This window comes from Phaethon aethereus (assembly GCF_964289735.1).
Source record: "Phaethon aethereus genome assembly, chromosome: Z".
NCBI lineage: Eukaryota > Metazoa > Chordata > Aves > Phaethontiformes > Phaethontidae > Phaethon > Phaethon aethereus.
In genome coordinates, this window is record NC_138577.1 from 78,761,722 (window position 1) to 78,777,866 (window position 16,145).

General features: G+C 37.3%; 1 protein-coding gene across 1 annotated transcript in view; it reads left to right on the forward strand.

The window, feature by feature from the left end:
- UGCG (UDP-glucose ceramide glucosyltransferase) overlaps window positions 1-15,802 on the forward strand; it is a gene marked incomplete at its 5' end in the record, with an annotated part of 29,632 nt that extends 13,830 nt beyond the window's left edge. The window contains 8 exons of the mRNA XM_082012907.1: window positions 5,395-5,536; window positions 9,024-9,126; window positions 10,021-10,122; window positions 10,512-10,624; window positions 12,475-12,653; window positions 13,074-13,160; window positions 13,577-13,766; window positions 15,095-15,802. Coding sequence (XP_081869033.1) covers window positions 5,395-5,536; window positions 9,024-9,126; window positions 10,021-10,122; window positions 10,512-10,624; window positions 12,475-12,653; window positions 13,074-13,160; window positions 13,577-13,766; window positions 15,095-15,265 — 1,087 coding nt within the window. The 3' untranslated portion in view covers window positions 15,266-15,802. The remainder of the gene's footprint in view (window positions 1-5,394; window positions 5,537-9,023; window positions 9,127-10,020; window positions 10,123-10,511; window positions 10,625-12,474; window positions 12,654-13,073; window positions 13,161-13,576; window positions 13,767-15,094) is intronic.
- Between the last annotated feature and the right edge of the window lie 343 nt (window positions 15,803-16,145).

The window sequence follows — 16,145 nt, forward strand, 5'->3', positions numbered from 1 at the left end:
TTTAAGTATCTCGGGTCACTGTAGGGTCAGACAAATGTTAGCATCACTGAGAAGCACAGCACATCCCAGAAAAAGAGGGGAAAGGAGGGAGGAGGGAGTGCCTCTGAGCAGTACTGTGTGGTTAAACTGGTTCAACTCTAGCTGAAACTTACAAAACTCTAGGTGGAGGGGGGAGGTTGAAAACAAGATCAAGGTGTTTAGTTGCTGCTTGAAGAATAATTGTGTCCATTTCCTAGGAGGCCTGTGGCCACAGCTGATTTTGTTTGGGTAGAGCAGCATGAGAAATAAGTACTTGATAATAGTGTGTTATTCAGGTGTAGTTGTGTCAGTGCAGAGAGCCCTCTTGTGCTTCTCTCTGCCTCTGTGCCCAAGTGTCTTGTTTTGCTTCCTGATGGGGTGGATGAGAGAGATTGCAAAGGCTGCTTGTGCAGACTCCTTCCCTCCTGCCTTCACAGACAGGCAAAAATGCGCACAGTAGCTCCCAAGCCAAATACTGTCTTGAATTCATGACTCCGATACCTATAAATAAAATACTGCACCTATGAATACATGATTAGGCATATATATATTTATTATCTATAAAAGTACAATCTCTATATAACAACTGTTCTTGGTTACTTAATTATAAAATGGTCAGATGACTGTATAATAAGTTACTGCTGTGAGATACTGAAACTTATTTGGTAGTTATCTGCCTTATCTATGTAGAATTGTCTTTATAACATTACATTAATGTGATAGGATTTTAAATGGGCTAATACTAGCCTTTGTGAAGCAAGGGTGCTGTTAAACCTTTCATGAATTTAGGGGTTATCTGTAATACTTTTTGAACTCCTCCAGTCTTTTGGTTGTATTTAGTGCACTAACCAATGTGGTATAACTGCAGCAAATTTCATTTTTTCTTCTGTGCATAAAGGTACTTACTTTTGGAAATGTTTTAACACAAGACATGTAGAAAAAGTAAGGAAGATATGGGGAGATCATCCTTTTCACCTTTCTCTTGCCAAAAGAAGCATGATAATCTTGTCTTTTTATTTCTCTTGTTCAAGCTGAGAACTGTCTGCTACTCCATAGGAGACCAACACTCCACAAACACCTGTGTGAGATGGTTCAGCTCACTAACATGGAAATGAACTGGGGAAGGGGAGAGTGTAAATTCAGAAGTAGAAGCAGGAAAACAGCCCCTCTCAGAAGTAATGATCTGCTAGCTAGCTTTGATGGCCTGTGGAATCAGAGCCTTCAAGGGATGTCTTCCTGCATCTTTTTAGTGCTGTCTTGCAATATTTAAGTATCTGTTAGAAATTTCTGATTAAGAATTACTTGCCTCTCCCTAGTAGACAGTGGGATTGAGTGCACCCTCTGCAAGTTTGCAGGTGACATCAATCTGAGTGGTGCATTTGACATGCCTGAGGATGGGATGCCATCCAGAGGGACCTGGACAAGCTCGAGGCATTGAGCCCATGTGAACCTCATGAGGTTCAACAAGGCCAAGTGCAGGGTCCTCCACCTGGGTCAGGGCAACCCCTGGTATCCATACAAGCTGGGGGAGGAAGGGACTGAGAGCAGCCCTGAGGAGAAGGACTTGGGGTAGTGGTGGATGAAAAGCTGGACATGAGCCAGCAATGTGCACTCACAGCCCAGGCAGCCAACAGTCTTCTGGGCTGCATCCAAAGCAGTGTGGCCAGCAGGTCGAGGGAGAGGATTCTGCCCCTCTACTCCGCTCTGGTGAGACCCCACCTGCAGGGCTGCGTCCAGCTCTGGAGCCCTCAGCACAGGAAAGACATAGACCTGTTGGAGAGGGTCCAGAGGAGGCCACGAAAATGATCGGAGGGCTGGAACAGCTCTGCTGTGAGGACAGGCTGAGAGAGTTGGAGTTCTTCAGCCTGGAGAAGAGAAGGCTCTGGGGACATATTATTGCAGCCTTCCAGTACTTAAAGGGAGCTTCTACGAAAGGTGGGGACAGACTTTCTAGCAGGGCCTGTTGCAACAGGACAAGGGTTAATGGCTTTAAACTAAGAGGGCAGATTCAGACTAGATAGAAGGAAGAAATTCTTTTCACACTGAGGGTGGTGAGACAGTGGCCCAGGTTGCTCAGAGGAGTGGCAGATGCCCCATCCCTGGCAACATCCCAGGTCAGGCTGGACGGGGCTCTGAGCAACCTGATCTGGTTGAAGATGTCCCTGCTCATTGCAGGGTCGTTGGACTAGGTGGCCTTTGAAGGTCCCTTCCAGCCCAGAGATTTTATGATTCTATAGGGCAATTCTTTAAGTAGCTGCTGAGGGAAGGTTGAAATGAGTGAATAAAGAGTGCTTAGGTTTTTTCAGCTGCTTTTAAAAAGGTTTATATTACTAGTGCATCTGGGAGACCCAGCAGTCTCTGTACTATAGCAAGATTTTTGGTTTTGCTAGAATGCTCTCCTGACCTTAGTGAAGTAGGGGCAGGAAGAGTAATCTAGGCCCTTAAAAAAAGTTTTGTTGCTTAATTTGATGCATATTAGCAAGAATTAATCATGTAGTATACTGTGTAGTGATAACTCAGTAGCCTGGGTTTTGTCTTTGGAAACACTTTTTTTTTCTTCTGCTGAGTGAAGAAATCTAGATTACAGTTGCTTCTGTGAGTTAATTATTGTGCTAAGGAGCCAAGTTTGAGATAATTTTGCAGATGCTTCTTACAAGGAGAAGCAGGAGACAACTAGTTGAACTGTAGCTCCTGACAGTTATGCATCCTGCTGCTGTTTTTTTTTCTTTCCCCACCTAGGTAAACGAGCATGAGACTGCTTAGAAGGAATTTCAAAGTTTCACTACTTAGGGATTGCAGGCTGATCCCTTTAATATATGTAGGTGCAAAAGTGCTTATAGATAACCTGGTTACTGATCTCTCACACACAGGATCTGAAAGTGCCTTTAGTGCTCTGCCAGCATCTGTTTCACAGACCAAAGTTGTTATACATTCCTTGGTGTGCTGTTTTTCTGCAGCTTACTGCAGAGGTAGAAAAAATGGTAGAAAAAATGCATTAAGCAAGTACATCTATGTAGTTAGTGGTTTTGACTGCTTTGGGCTCATTTCAATACTTAATCTGTGATACAGACTTTGTGAAAGGATTGCTTTCCTTTATCATTTTGAACTGTACATGTCATAAATGCTCCATGGTAATGAAAACCACTGATCACAACATCTGAGAACTGAACCACCATAAGCACAAGTTAGTTCTCAAAAATACCAACTTACTGCTTCATCTTACTTCTGCTTTGGAGACTTTGATGCATGTTCTGTAACACAGAACTTCGTTTAGAACATATGTGTATCAACAATGATAACGTTGTTTAAATTTAGTCTATTTTGACTTCCATGATGAATGTTGGCCTTAACTTGAATATTGTAACTTGTTTTTTATAGTGGTTGGTTTGTTTCTCTGGTAGGTTTTCAATTGTAACTTTTAATTTCTTTTTCACATTATGCCACTTCACAAATAGTCCTTTTCAGTGTAAAATCATCTGGTTTACTGTTAATTTGCCTCTTGCTTTATAGTCTAACAAAGCATTGTAATTACTGGCATGGAAATTGCTTTACCTTAGTGTCACAATATCACAGTGCTTTCAGGATGGCAGGCTGCCACTTTTGTGCAGCATTATGAATAGAACATGAACTGGAGTCTTATTTCTAAGATAGCATGTCAGAGACAGTCTTACCATACTGAGCCATACTGTGTCAAAAGTCTCAGTGTACGGTGTTTCACAGCTGAATAGATCCTGATAATGCTGCATGCCTCATCTGCGTGTTTTCCAAGGTTTCCTTCTTACACCATCTGTAGGCTTTTCCTCATGTAATTCAATCACCCGCGTAATCCTATGTGTCAGCATGGTTTGTAATATGATGCCTCGCAAGATTCTGCTGTTTTAGCACTTGGTGCTTATTCTTTATCACAGTCCTGCCTCAAGTCCGTTTTCGTCCTTTCTCTCCTTTTTCCATTTACTCTGCCGCTTCCTTCTCTTATTTCCTGTTCATTAAAGGCTTTTGCCTCTGTACAAAGCTATGTGCATTGCTACAGTCTGTTCTAAATGGAGTACTTCCTCCCCTCCCTCCCTTGCATTACCTACCTTTTGTTCCTCTTGGTCAAAGTTGCATTCTTGAGACTCTCCCTTCTTATTGGCACTAAAACCCTGGTTTGCTGTTATGTTTGTGAAAATTGTCAAGGAAATCTTTCTTTGTGGTAGCTATGTGAACTATTGCTTTTCTTACTTTGGTCTGACTGTCCCTTGGCTGTTAATTGCTCAGAAAGACTATTTCAGTTTACCTCTGCAGTGCCTACGCTTGGACTCAGTAACAGTACAAGGACATAATTCGCTTTGTCCTTCTGTCTTTTTAGTGAGCCCACTGTTTATTTTCTAACAGCATTATGCCTGCGGTGTCCAGCTGAAAATCTGCCTGAAAGGAGCATGCTGGGAAGGGGGTGGGGCTGATCAGGTAACAAATGTGATGTCACTGTCGCATTTCAGGACAGAATAGCTATAGAAACTACTGAAATCTCTTCTGCTCTTAGTGGAGCTCGTTTGTAGTTCAGTAATTTCACTTGGTCAGATACATTCTTCAGGGGTATGCTTCTTAGTAACTTGACTCTTTTTTTTTACCATTTAGCCAGAGTGAAGCACTCTATGGAGCAACCCTATTCCCTTTTTTTTTTGAGGCAGCATCTTGTGAATTTTAAAATGTGAAAGTTTTTAAGCTAAGAATTTATACCATTAGGTACATGCTGCAATAAAATATTCTTTCAGTCTTACTACTGTGCATGTTGGAAAACTACAGTATGCAGTATATACACTAATTTGCAAATTTTAAATTTCAGCAGATAGTTTTTCTCCAGTTACTTATATAGATGCAAATTTTATTGTACACTGGCCCATCAAGCTTTCAGAACTTAATTTTGCATTTGCTCCTGTGTGTGTATACAATAAAATTATGTTTTGCATAACTTAATGCAGGAAAAAAGCACCTGACCCTTTTTTTGCCTTGTTAACACTCAATTGGTTGTTATGATTATCCTCTTATAATACTATGAGTTTAATGCTGTGGAGGAAGGCAGAAAAATCTTGTATCATATGCAGTTTGGTAAGTTACACTCTTAGTGTTCAAAATGCATAGTGAAAAGTGCATTAATCTGAAATGTCTAATAACTTGAATAAGGTTGATTTTAAGCTACATACAATGCTAAGGTTTTTTAGGCATTGTCTCTGACACATCAACTGTCAGATATAAAAATAGCTGTTTCTACAACCAAAACTAATTTTTTTTGGTGGAAATTTTAACTCCCAAGCTTTCTTAGTTCTGACTGTACGTTGAATTAAATTCTCTAGCATATATTCTTTATGTGGTGGTATATGTTATTTCTCCTTATAGACGCCTGCACCTCAATAAGAAAACCACAGACAAACAGCCATATAGCAAGCTTCCTGGTGTCTCACTTCTAAAGCCATTAAAAGGTGTGGACCCTAACTTGATCAACAACTTGGAAACCTTCTTTGAACTGGATTATCCAAAAGTATGTATATTATTTAGTGTCTCTTTTTTTTTTTTCCCCCTCCCATGCCTCCAAAAGTGCCATCAGGAGCTGGGACTAGAACAATGCAACTTGATTATGCCTTGGATTGTTCTTCCTTCCAGAGCAAATGCATAATTACACATTTTACATGTTTCAAAGCTTACTCTTTTTAAAAAAGCTGTCTATAAAGGAACATGACCAAGGCTTAGGGATAAATGTTTAATCATTATTCCTGTACTGTGATGTTTATACCAGTATGAAACCCTTCAATTTATAAAAGATCCTATGAGAGCCCAGACACTCTCCCCAATTAACTACTACTCCGTAACAGATTCTCTAAAAGAGAACATTTACCTGATAGCCTGTGAAACTTTCTGGCGGTCCTTACTGATGGATCTTCTAATGAAGAATTGATGAATGATGAGGTAGTGTATCTCACCAGTTGTTGGTAGGAAGGATAGTCTGCAAGCCACTTACTGGTGTTGGGAAACAAATAGCTAATAAAAGCTTACATTTGCTGTTGAACACTGTTTGACTTTGTAATATAAGTAATACAAATGGTAAGTGTGTCAGGTGCTGTCCTTGCTCTAAATAGCTTACAACTTCAAGGAGAAATCTGCAAATACTTGCTGCATCATTTACTACGTGATTTATGCTCCTCTGGGTGGAAAAAGGACTATGTTTTCTATTGCTTATCTCCTGAATTCTAAAACTTGTAATTCACTTTTTTAAAACCTCTCTTCTCAATTCTTCTCAAAACTGCTTCTGACACTGCTGCTTAAGTTGTAAAAGGTCAAAGGTATGTGTAAGCTGTACAGCGAGTTTCCTTTGTGTATTCTGACCAAGAGCTTTAAACTTATTCCTAAGTAGGCAGAATAAAACAAACAACAAAACCCCACCATTTGGAAATGATTAAAGGTTGTGTAGTTTTTCTGTAATGAAGCTTTGAGGCCTTTTGAAAAACTTCAGGCATGAACATTTGAATCCTTTCAACTCAACAAAAGTGCAATAAAGATTAAGTGTGGCCAAGATAAGCTTAAAGCATACCTGAGGTGTGCTGTGTATGCCAATACTGCAAACAGTGCAAACAAGCTGCTACAATGTCTGATGGTATTTTATGACTATAACGAGCATCAAAACATCATGCAGCTGAAACATTTGACTACAAATGCAATTTAGTTGGCAATTCAGAAAAAGTTATGCTGGATCTTGCTCTATTAGAGAGAGTTTTGACCCTTCTGGTAACTTATACATATGGGTGGCAATCTTAAAATATTACTACTCAGCACAAATCTGAAGTTCAGATAACAATGGTGACAATCATGTTTTTCCCAAGGAGAGTGAAAATTGAGGTATGAATACTTCAGTTTACTGGGGCATATATTATGCAGTACAAGTAAGATCCCCAAACTGTTTGAAAATACTTCTGTACAATAACTACAAAAATACTTCGAGATTGACATTAGACAACAAAAAATAGAATACAGTATTGCCTGCTTTTAAAGTTCAGCTGTCCAGGGAAAAAGCATTAGGAAAGAATAATTTAAAACTTGTTCCAGTGAAGCTGAGTTCAACCTGCAGTGATATTGATACTCTGATACTCTTCTGTGATACCTCATGTGTGAAATAGTATTGTCTTGCGTAGAAGCTAGTTAAGCAGCTTCTAAACTGCAGGATTTACATGTAATATTTTTTAGTGAACAGTTCTTACTTACTGTGCATATCAAAATTTTGGCAGAAATCTTTCTATTCACGTTATGTCCAAACAAACCTGATTGTAACGTTTACGTAGATAAGCAGCTTTGTATTTCTTCTGCTTTAGTCATATGTTTTGTAGTTCTTTACTTTGTTGCAGCATACATAGGCCATTTACTGTGACTTTTTCAGTTTTCAAATATTATCATGTCAAAGTTCTTTACTTCTGGTTTAATTTCTTGGAGAATATGGTTATAGAAGTGTCACTGCAGCTGGATTGAAGATTAGTTATCTAAGTACTAGCAAAAATAGTTTTTCTTTTACATATTTAATTGGATGAGCAATAAAGAACTAATTTCTTCAGCTGGTAATTTCTATGATGTTCATGCTGTCAGGATTGTTCTGTTGTGGTGGAAGGACCTGTCTGCTTAATGAGATAGGTTTTTTTACCCTTTAAATTCTATTTTCTATGCTGGTAAAATGATAGGAATCAAATGCTGCTCATTCTTTAGGCAATTTGGCTTTGAGTTTGCATTTGGAGAGGTAGAGATGTGTTTGATAATTTGTAGTGCTAGACCATGTCTTACTAACTGCCATTTAGTGGTTAATGATTTTGTTTCCACGGTATTCTAAATGTAGTTAGTCATTGGGGTTTTTTGTGCTTAACAGTACCGCTTTTTCTTGAAAGAATGTATTTATACCTTAATTCATACAACAGAAGGCATTACTTCTTACTGAACAAGAACATCAGAGATTCTCATCACTGAGCCCACAGGCAGCTTTTGAAGTTCAGTTTAGTTTTTGCTTAAGCAGTTACTGAAAATGAAGTTCAGTGATGCAACAGAATAGTATAAAGGACTCTTATTTACAACTGCTATATCAAATGTATAAATGTAAAAATGGCTTCTAGGTATCTTGATCAGAAATTTGCATTTTCTGACTTTTATTCTTTGGATTAGAGGTCTAATAACTTGTTAATTACTAAACTATTACAACAGGGAGAGAGTAAGGAGTATTCAAGAAATTTGCTGTTAATGCAGAAACTAATACCTCCATCAAAGCTTGCAAAGCTATGTCAAAATACTGACTGGTTCTTAAAATGCTATTTTGTCACCCACTCTCTGTAGCTCATATGTAACAAGTATGTAGCATGATTGCTGAAACAGCTACAGTTTACCTCTTGTTGATTCTTTAACCATTATTCTACTAATGAGAAAAATACATATACATTACATATGTATATACCAGTTCCTGATCTTAGCTTTATTACACAATTAAGTGTATGTATATTGGTCTCTGGGTTGTTTTTCAACTCAGTTCTGCATATGCATCTACAAAGTAAAGGAAAAAGGTATAGTTCAGAGGTATGCAGTCAAGTGTATAGGAAATATATGTAAAGGAATGTAACGTCATTCCTTTAATATTTTGTGCTGTAATTTCATTGAATATAAGAATAAGATCCATGTGAACAAAAATGGAAGTGGAAATAAAAATTTGGTCTTGTATGGATGTCTTGCATTAAGCCTAATAGAAATCTTTCCAATGACAGAAAACTAACATTCCTCAGTACAAGTTTATTGGCATACAGGCTTGGTTCTTTCTTCACAAGAACTTGGTTGTATGTTAAAAGTAGTCTTTAGATGTGAAACAACACCTTTGGTTTTATTTTTAATTCTATAACAGTTCTTTTAATAGTGTAACAAACTGAAAAAATAAAGCTTTATTCCCTAGGCCACTTTGATATTAAGTGTGCATATAAATCTACACATGTGTATACTTCTTGTTTTACTAGTATGAAGTACTACTCTGTGTACAAGATCATGATGATCCAGCTATTGATGTGTGCAAAAAGCTTCTTGGCAAATACCCAAATGTTGATGCTAGACTGTTCATAGGTAAGCAGTGCAACTTGAAGGTGGGACTTTTATTTGTAAAATGTTTTTTATGTCTTTAATTCCATATACAGTATTCTAAAATAAATAGTCATCTTGTTCAGCCCATGTTGGTTCTGTAGCTTAATCATCAGTTTGGGGTAAAGAATTAAGTTTGTAGTCACAGTCTGTGACATGTCCAAAAAAACTCTGAAGAATGATTTATACAACCCCCACATTTTTTTCCTTCTATATCTGAAACAGCAGTTTAAATTCTGTCTTTGCACTGAACTAAATATGCAGGAAGTGACTTGGACTTGTGGCTGTATTTGAGCTTGAGGTCCTGCAACAGTTCTTCATCAGCTTAGACTGTAGGGCTCTTTCTTCACTTTACATTTGAATTAGAGGAGGGAAGGGATATTAAAACTAGGTAGTAGAATGTAACTTTTTTTCTCTGACATGAAATAAACTGGATTACATCTGTCAGTTGGAAGCAGAAGAGTGTGTCTCACTTCATTATGCTTCTTTTTAATTTTTATGCTAAAATTACTGTAGAGTATAACGGTCATAATCAGTAGTCTTAAGAAATAAGAGGTAGAGAATATTTACCTTACAGAATGTAATAATAAACTTTGTAATTCTACTACCCTTTTAATTACACTAACCTTGTTACCCTGCCATTTTGAGGACGCGTATGAATATTTTTTTCCTTTTTAATCCTCTGTATAATTGTAGTAAGATCTAAAATACAGACGTGAAGGAGTAGTTAAAATTTAAATCATTTTCATAAAAGTGGGCTTTAAGAATTAATGGGTAAACATTTACTGCTCTTCAGTTAGTATGTCTAACTATTTTGGGTATTGAGTCTGAATTCTAAAAAAAAATATGTTACTTGAGTATGATGTTTGTACATTTTAGGTGGCAAGAAGGTTGGCATTAACCCCAAGATTAACAACTTAATGCCTGGCTATGAAGTTGCCAAATATGATCTCATATGGATTTGTGATAGTGGAATTAGAGGTAGGTGTATGTTGTAATGTGCTGACATACTGCTCTTATTCCCTGTAGGCAAGCAGTTGGGGATTATTTTGACTGAGAATACAAGTAGAAATGGAAGTTCAAAATCTTGGAAAAAATATTTTCATGGTATAAAAATGTTTAATCTTTAAGTAAAGGTAAAAATCCCATTTAAAAAAATACTCTTCAAGCTGTTTCCATTGTACTTGTCGTTGGTCATAATGTTAATAACTATTATTATTTTTCTGAATCATTGTTCCTCCAAAATACTGTGCATCAAAGTATATGTGCTCTTGATATTGGTGATAGAATGAGAATTAGTGTCTTTATACAGTAGTTTGTTAATGACAGAATTGGTCAATAAACTGTCTTTTTTTCTATTTGCCACTTAGTAACTCCAGACACACTGACAGATATGGCCAATCAAATGACTGAAAAAGTAGGCTTGGTCCACGGGCTTCCCTATGTTGCAGACAGACAGGGTTTTGCGGCTACCCTTGAACAGGTGAGTGCAGTGGGGTTTCTTGGGTTTGTTTGCGTTTGTTTTTGGTGTTTGTTTTTTTTTGCAAGACCGTGCTACCTAGAAGTTGTATAGTGTCTCTTGCACCTTTTGAGGGAAGAAATGTTTATTTTCAGCTGCAGTCACACTTCAAACTATGTAGGATAATGCTCCAAAATTCTACTGTGGTGCTCTGAGCATTGATTCAATATTTAAGTTTACAATACAAACAATAAAGATTACAGGATGAAAATCATGGACTTTGAAAATTTATTAAAACTGAAGAACTCTTTTTTTCTAGTGCTTAGAGCCATTAATTCTGTTTTGATGTCTGAAAAGGAACACAGAAATGTCCATGATAAGTCAGAGCAAAGTCCAGCTCACACAGTATGTTATTTCTAGCAGGGGTTATAGGTAGAGCCTTTGAGGAGAGTAAAACATAAGCAAGGCTTATATCCTGGTTTTCTGTAATACTGTCTCAACTCTCTGCAATGTTCAACTGAGAGACTTCCTGAGCATGAAGTAGACATATATTTACTAATATTTAATATATTAGTATTTTAGTAAGAACAGATTTTTTTTTTACATGAACTTTTCCATTCTTTCTTTGAGTTCATATAGATTTTTGAACACCTACAACCGTCTTTACCAGGAAGTTCCATAGATCTACTATCTGTTACAGGAACCACCACTTTGTTCACTCTGACCCTTGTTCTTCTGTAGTCTCCTAATACTTGTTTTGGAGGAGAAAGTGAACAGTTGATTCCTATCCACTGTCTTCATATCATTCATTCTGTCCTATTCTCCCCTTTCTTTCTCAGTAAGTTCTCTTTTGTAGAATGAAGAGGTTGAGCTTTCTTGTTTGTTCCTTGTGTCTCAAGGCATGTAATTTAATCTGCTATCTTTTATTCTAAGCTGGCATGTATAAGGCATTTTGGCCCCAAGGCTAACTGATGTCTGTCAAAGGCAGAAAATGTGAGAGATGAAAGTGAAGTGAAATTCAGTACTTTTTCATTGCATGGAGAGAGGGCCGCTCATGTAATTTTTTTGAGACACAAAGTCTCAATTTTCTCTTAGAGCAAGGAGCTATAGCACAAAGCTCTTAGTACTGCTATGTGCTGAAGTGGCAAGAATTACAACATCTGCTGCTGTATTCCTGGAAGACCTTTTTGCTTCCAGATCCAGTATACTGTGAGACGAGCATGTCTCTTCTTGCATGAGTTAACTGTATTAGTAAGACCAGTGTGAAGGCTATCTATAAGAATAGTAGTAAGAGGCGCTAGCATTCATTCCCACTGTCTCTTTACCAGACACTCCTAGTTTTAAGTTACTGAATCTTGTAAGGAGACTAGTTCACAATGTGAATTGTTTCATTGTCTACAAGTATATTAACTAAACAATTCCCTTGCTTCTGTACAACCATATAGTAAGTTTCTAAGAACATGTATGCTGTAGTGCAATTAAGCTTTACAACAGGAAGAAGAGTTAGCTATCACCAAATAAGATATTAATCCTAGTGATTAGTAAATTAGTGGATTTTTAATATCTGTATTCCCTGAGAATAACCTCAATAAATTAGAGATTAAATACAAAGTGAAATACATTAGTTTAATATGGGGCTTTAAAACCTGCTTATAGATTTGTAAAAACACAGCTGATATCACTGCTTGATTTCTCAGATTTGGTGGTAGACTAGATTTCTTAGATTGGTGGTAAAGATCTTTCCAAATACACAGTCATAACTGGCCACATCTAGCACTGTTTTCCCTCCAAACATTTTTGGAGAAAAAGTTGTCAGTGAGTAGTACTTGCATAAATACATACAGAGTTTTAAAAGCCTTATCTTGTTTTGGCAGGTTTATTTTGGAACTTCACATCCAAGGTCATATATTTCAGCCAACCTAACTGGCTTTAAGTGTGTAACAGGAATGTCATGCTTGATGAGGAAGGATGTCTTGGACCAAGCTGGAGGACTGATAGCTTTTGCACAATATATTGCTGAAGATTACTTTATGGCCAAAGCTATAGCTGACCGGTAAGATGACTCTGAAGTAAGATTATTGCTTTAAGTGCTGTTTAAATCTCTTCTTAAATGGATGGTACATACTGTAAGTATAGGTGTTTAGGTCAGCTTTACATGTATACGGCAAACATGCTTACAACATGTGCTTTGTCCCATCAATATAGTGTTTTGGAACTAATTAAGCCATATAATTGTCAATTCATTTGGAAAAAAGTTTGAGAACTTGGTTTAAGTATTATTGAAGTGGTATTTGCTCTCTTCCAATGAAGAGACTTGATAAATACACTTAATTTTTTTTGCTTATACCTATTGTAATAATATGGCACATATGCCAAAGAAACTTTTTCAGCCTAACAAAATTTGTGGGTGATTGTTCTCTAATTGTTTTTTGCATCTCTTATTTGCATGTTTTTTATATTAATTCACTTTCAGGGGCTGGAAATTTGCAATGGCCACACAAGTTGCAATGCAAAACTCTGGTTCCTATTCTATTTCTCAGTTTCAGTCGAGAATGATCAGGTAAAATTTTAGTCTTTACTTCCTTTCCCACACAACTCTGTCACCTGCTTCCAATGTGGATAACCTCATAATGAGCAGGAATACATTTTCCAATCTAATGTGATCAAATGTCCAGAATGCTGATGTTCCAATGCACAGCTTAATGCATGCTTCTTGTTAGTGTTGGGAGGGAGGCACTGACTTTCCACAGAAGTACGACTAATAAGTATTAAAAAAGCTAAGAACAACCCTTAGCACCTTTTAAATGCTATGTGCAGTATCTTTGAAAGGGAGATTTTTTGTAGTATTTTATTTGGAGGTGTAAATTGAGATTAAACTAACACTGTCAGAAAAGACCATGATGGCTTATTTGATGAGTTGGGGGAGGAGGACAAAGAATAGTGTCTAGTCAGAACTGATTTGTTTGTCTTTTGTAGGTGGGCCAAACTGCGAATTAATATGTTGCCTGCCACAATAATTTGTGAGCCAATCTCAGAGTGCTTTGTTGCCAGTCTAGTTATTGGATGGGCAGCTCATCATGTGTTTAGATGGGATATAATGGTATTTTTCATGTGTCACTGCTTGGCATGGTTTATATTTGACTACATTCAACTGAAAGGCGTTCAGGTATGTAGCTTCATGTTCTTTTGGAGATTATTAGAGTTACTGGTGCCATCTACTTCAGCAAAACACTAAGCCTAATTAAAACAAAATAATTCTCCTGACATCAAGGAAATAACAGGTCAAATACTGTTGTTTCTTAGTCTTCCAGCTTCAATTATGGTAGCACAAAAAGGAGTAAGTGTGCTTGGATATTTTGTTTTCTATATGCACCTCCCTCTGCCTATGCTCTGAGAGTTTGCATATCTGTCCCCTTAATCTTCATGTTTCCAGTCTGCTTTACGTAGGCATATCCAGAAAATTTAAGGTTCTTTTTACCGGTACAAAAACAGCAGCTTTGTGGGATTTTGTTTTTTTCTTTTATCTTAGCTGTCACTTTATCTTGTATTTATTGAGGTGCAGATGTACTCTTGTCACTGTTTCGGTAATAATGGACTTACGGGACATCTGCATCCTGCTTCTAAAAATAAAATCTTCCCATCACTACAAGTGAGGCCTCAAAAAAACTTTTAATATAGAAAGATGTCACAAATCAGAACAGCATTTGTTCTTCTAATGCTTTAGACTACTTTGTGCTGTGACCATATTCCATCCAAACGTGATCCATAATTACTTGTGTCCTCAAACTTATCAATTAATTCTCCTTATACTGAAAAATACTTTTTTGGTAGTCTTAACGCATACTGGAAATAAAAAACAAAGTTAGGCCTTGTGTGGGTTCTGTAGGACTCCAGAAGGTCAGTTTAGCAGTTGCCTTTCTGATTACTCTTCTTACCATGTGCAGCATGTAAAAGAGCTTTGTGCCTACTCTTCCTTTTCTGAAGCCTCTTTGATTTCCAGCTCTGCTTGTACCTGGAATTTCTCAAAGGATCAGAAAATACAGAGAGGCTATAAGCTTTTTTTAGTCCCACTTTTCCTATGCAATAGGCCAATGGCTTGCTTATTTGAATTTCACTCCTCTGGGAATGTGCAGGAGTGTTCTGTCTAGATGCTGTTCTTTTGGGGTCTATGACAAAAACGAAGTGTCATCTTCAACACAGTTTTACAAAGCTTCAAAAAGGAAAACGTGAAATTGTCACACTTTGCCTTTTGCTCTACATGCAAGTCTGCCTTCAAACCTTCTGGGTCATTCTGCCAAGTTCCTCATGTTTAATATGGGTAATCATATCTTGAACAGGAAATTGTTCTTGGCTTATTAAAAATATGCTATTGATATCTAAATCTGTATAAAGCTGTAGAATAGATTTATCTGTAACACAAATGTTTTACATTACTTTAAAATTCCTTTTGAATATTCAGGATGTTTAAATATTTGGGTTTTTTTCTATTCCTAGGGTGGAGCTCTGTGTTTTTCAAAGCTTGATTATGCAGTAGCTTGGTTCATCAGAGAATCCATGACAATTTATATTTTCCTATCTGCTTTGTGGGACCCCACTATTAGCTGGAGGACAGGACGCTACAGATTACGTTGTGGAGGCACTGCAGAAGAAATTCTTGATGTATAGCCACAGCTTTAACTGTGAATGTCAAAAAGAGAATGGGGAAAGAAAAGTATTATAAATTGTTTATATAAATACTTCTAAGAAAATCTACCTTCAGTAGTTTTACTACTTGTATGTTTTGGTATCTGTTCTTTAATTTATTTTTGCATGGCACTTGCATCTGTGAAAATACATCTGTAGTCTTGGCCAAATGGTACCTTGCTCCTGTGTACAAATAGAAATGGAGAGAATTGGTCCTGACATCAACTTTCTATAGGAATGCTCTGCAGTAAACTCTGCAAAAAAAAAAAAAAAATCCTCCTGGACATGAACAGCTTCTTACTCCATGGTGTGCTAGCCTAGAAATCCAGGGTTCACATAGCTATTTTCCAGCTGGATTGTACAAGGTTGTACCGAGTAAAATCACAGAAGTACAGCTGATTTCTGTTTTATCCCACTAAATTGAGCTAGTAATAGGACCCTGGGAAAGAAGCTCTTAAATGCTTTATGCCTACCTCTTGTAGTTGCTGCAGAACAAAATGAATGGAAAGGTAAAAATGCTTTGCAAAAACAAACTAAAGTAAAGCTGGAGTCTTGTGTTTATATGTGTATATATGAAATACTTCAGTCATTGCAATGAACCAAAAGTGGACTGAGTTTGATAGAACAAGTTGGAAGGAATTACTGGTCAGGCATGTATTGTGGGCATCTTTTGGCCAACTCTGATCTGGTTCTGTCTTGAACCTTGTTAAGCACTGTGCTGTAACTAGCCAAGCTGGTCCCCTTCAATATTTCCATCCTTTTTTAAGGGGTGTTTGTGTTTTACCCTGTGAGTGAATGCTTTGGGTGGGGGGGCAGGTGTGTGTGGGGGGGTGTGTGTGAGACGTAGAAGGGAGCAGAAATA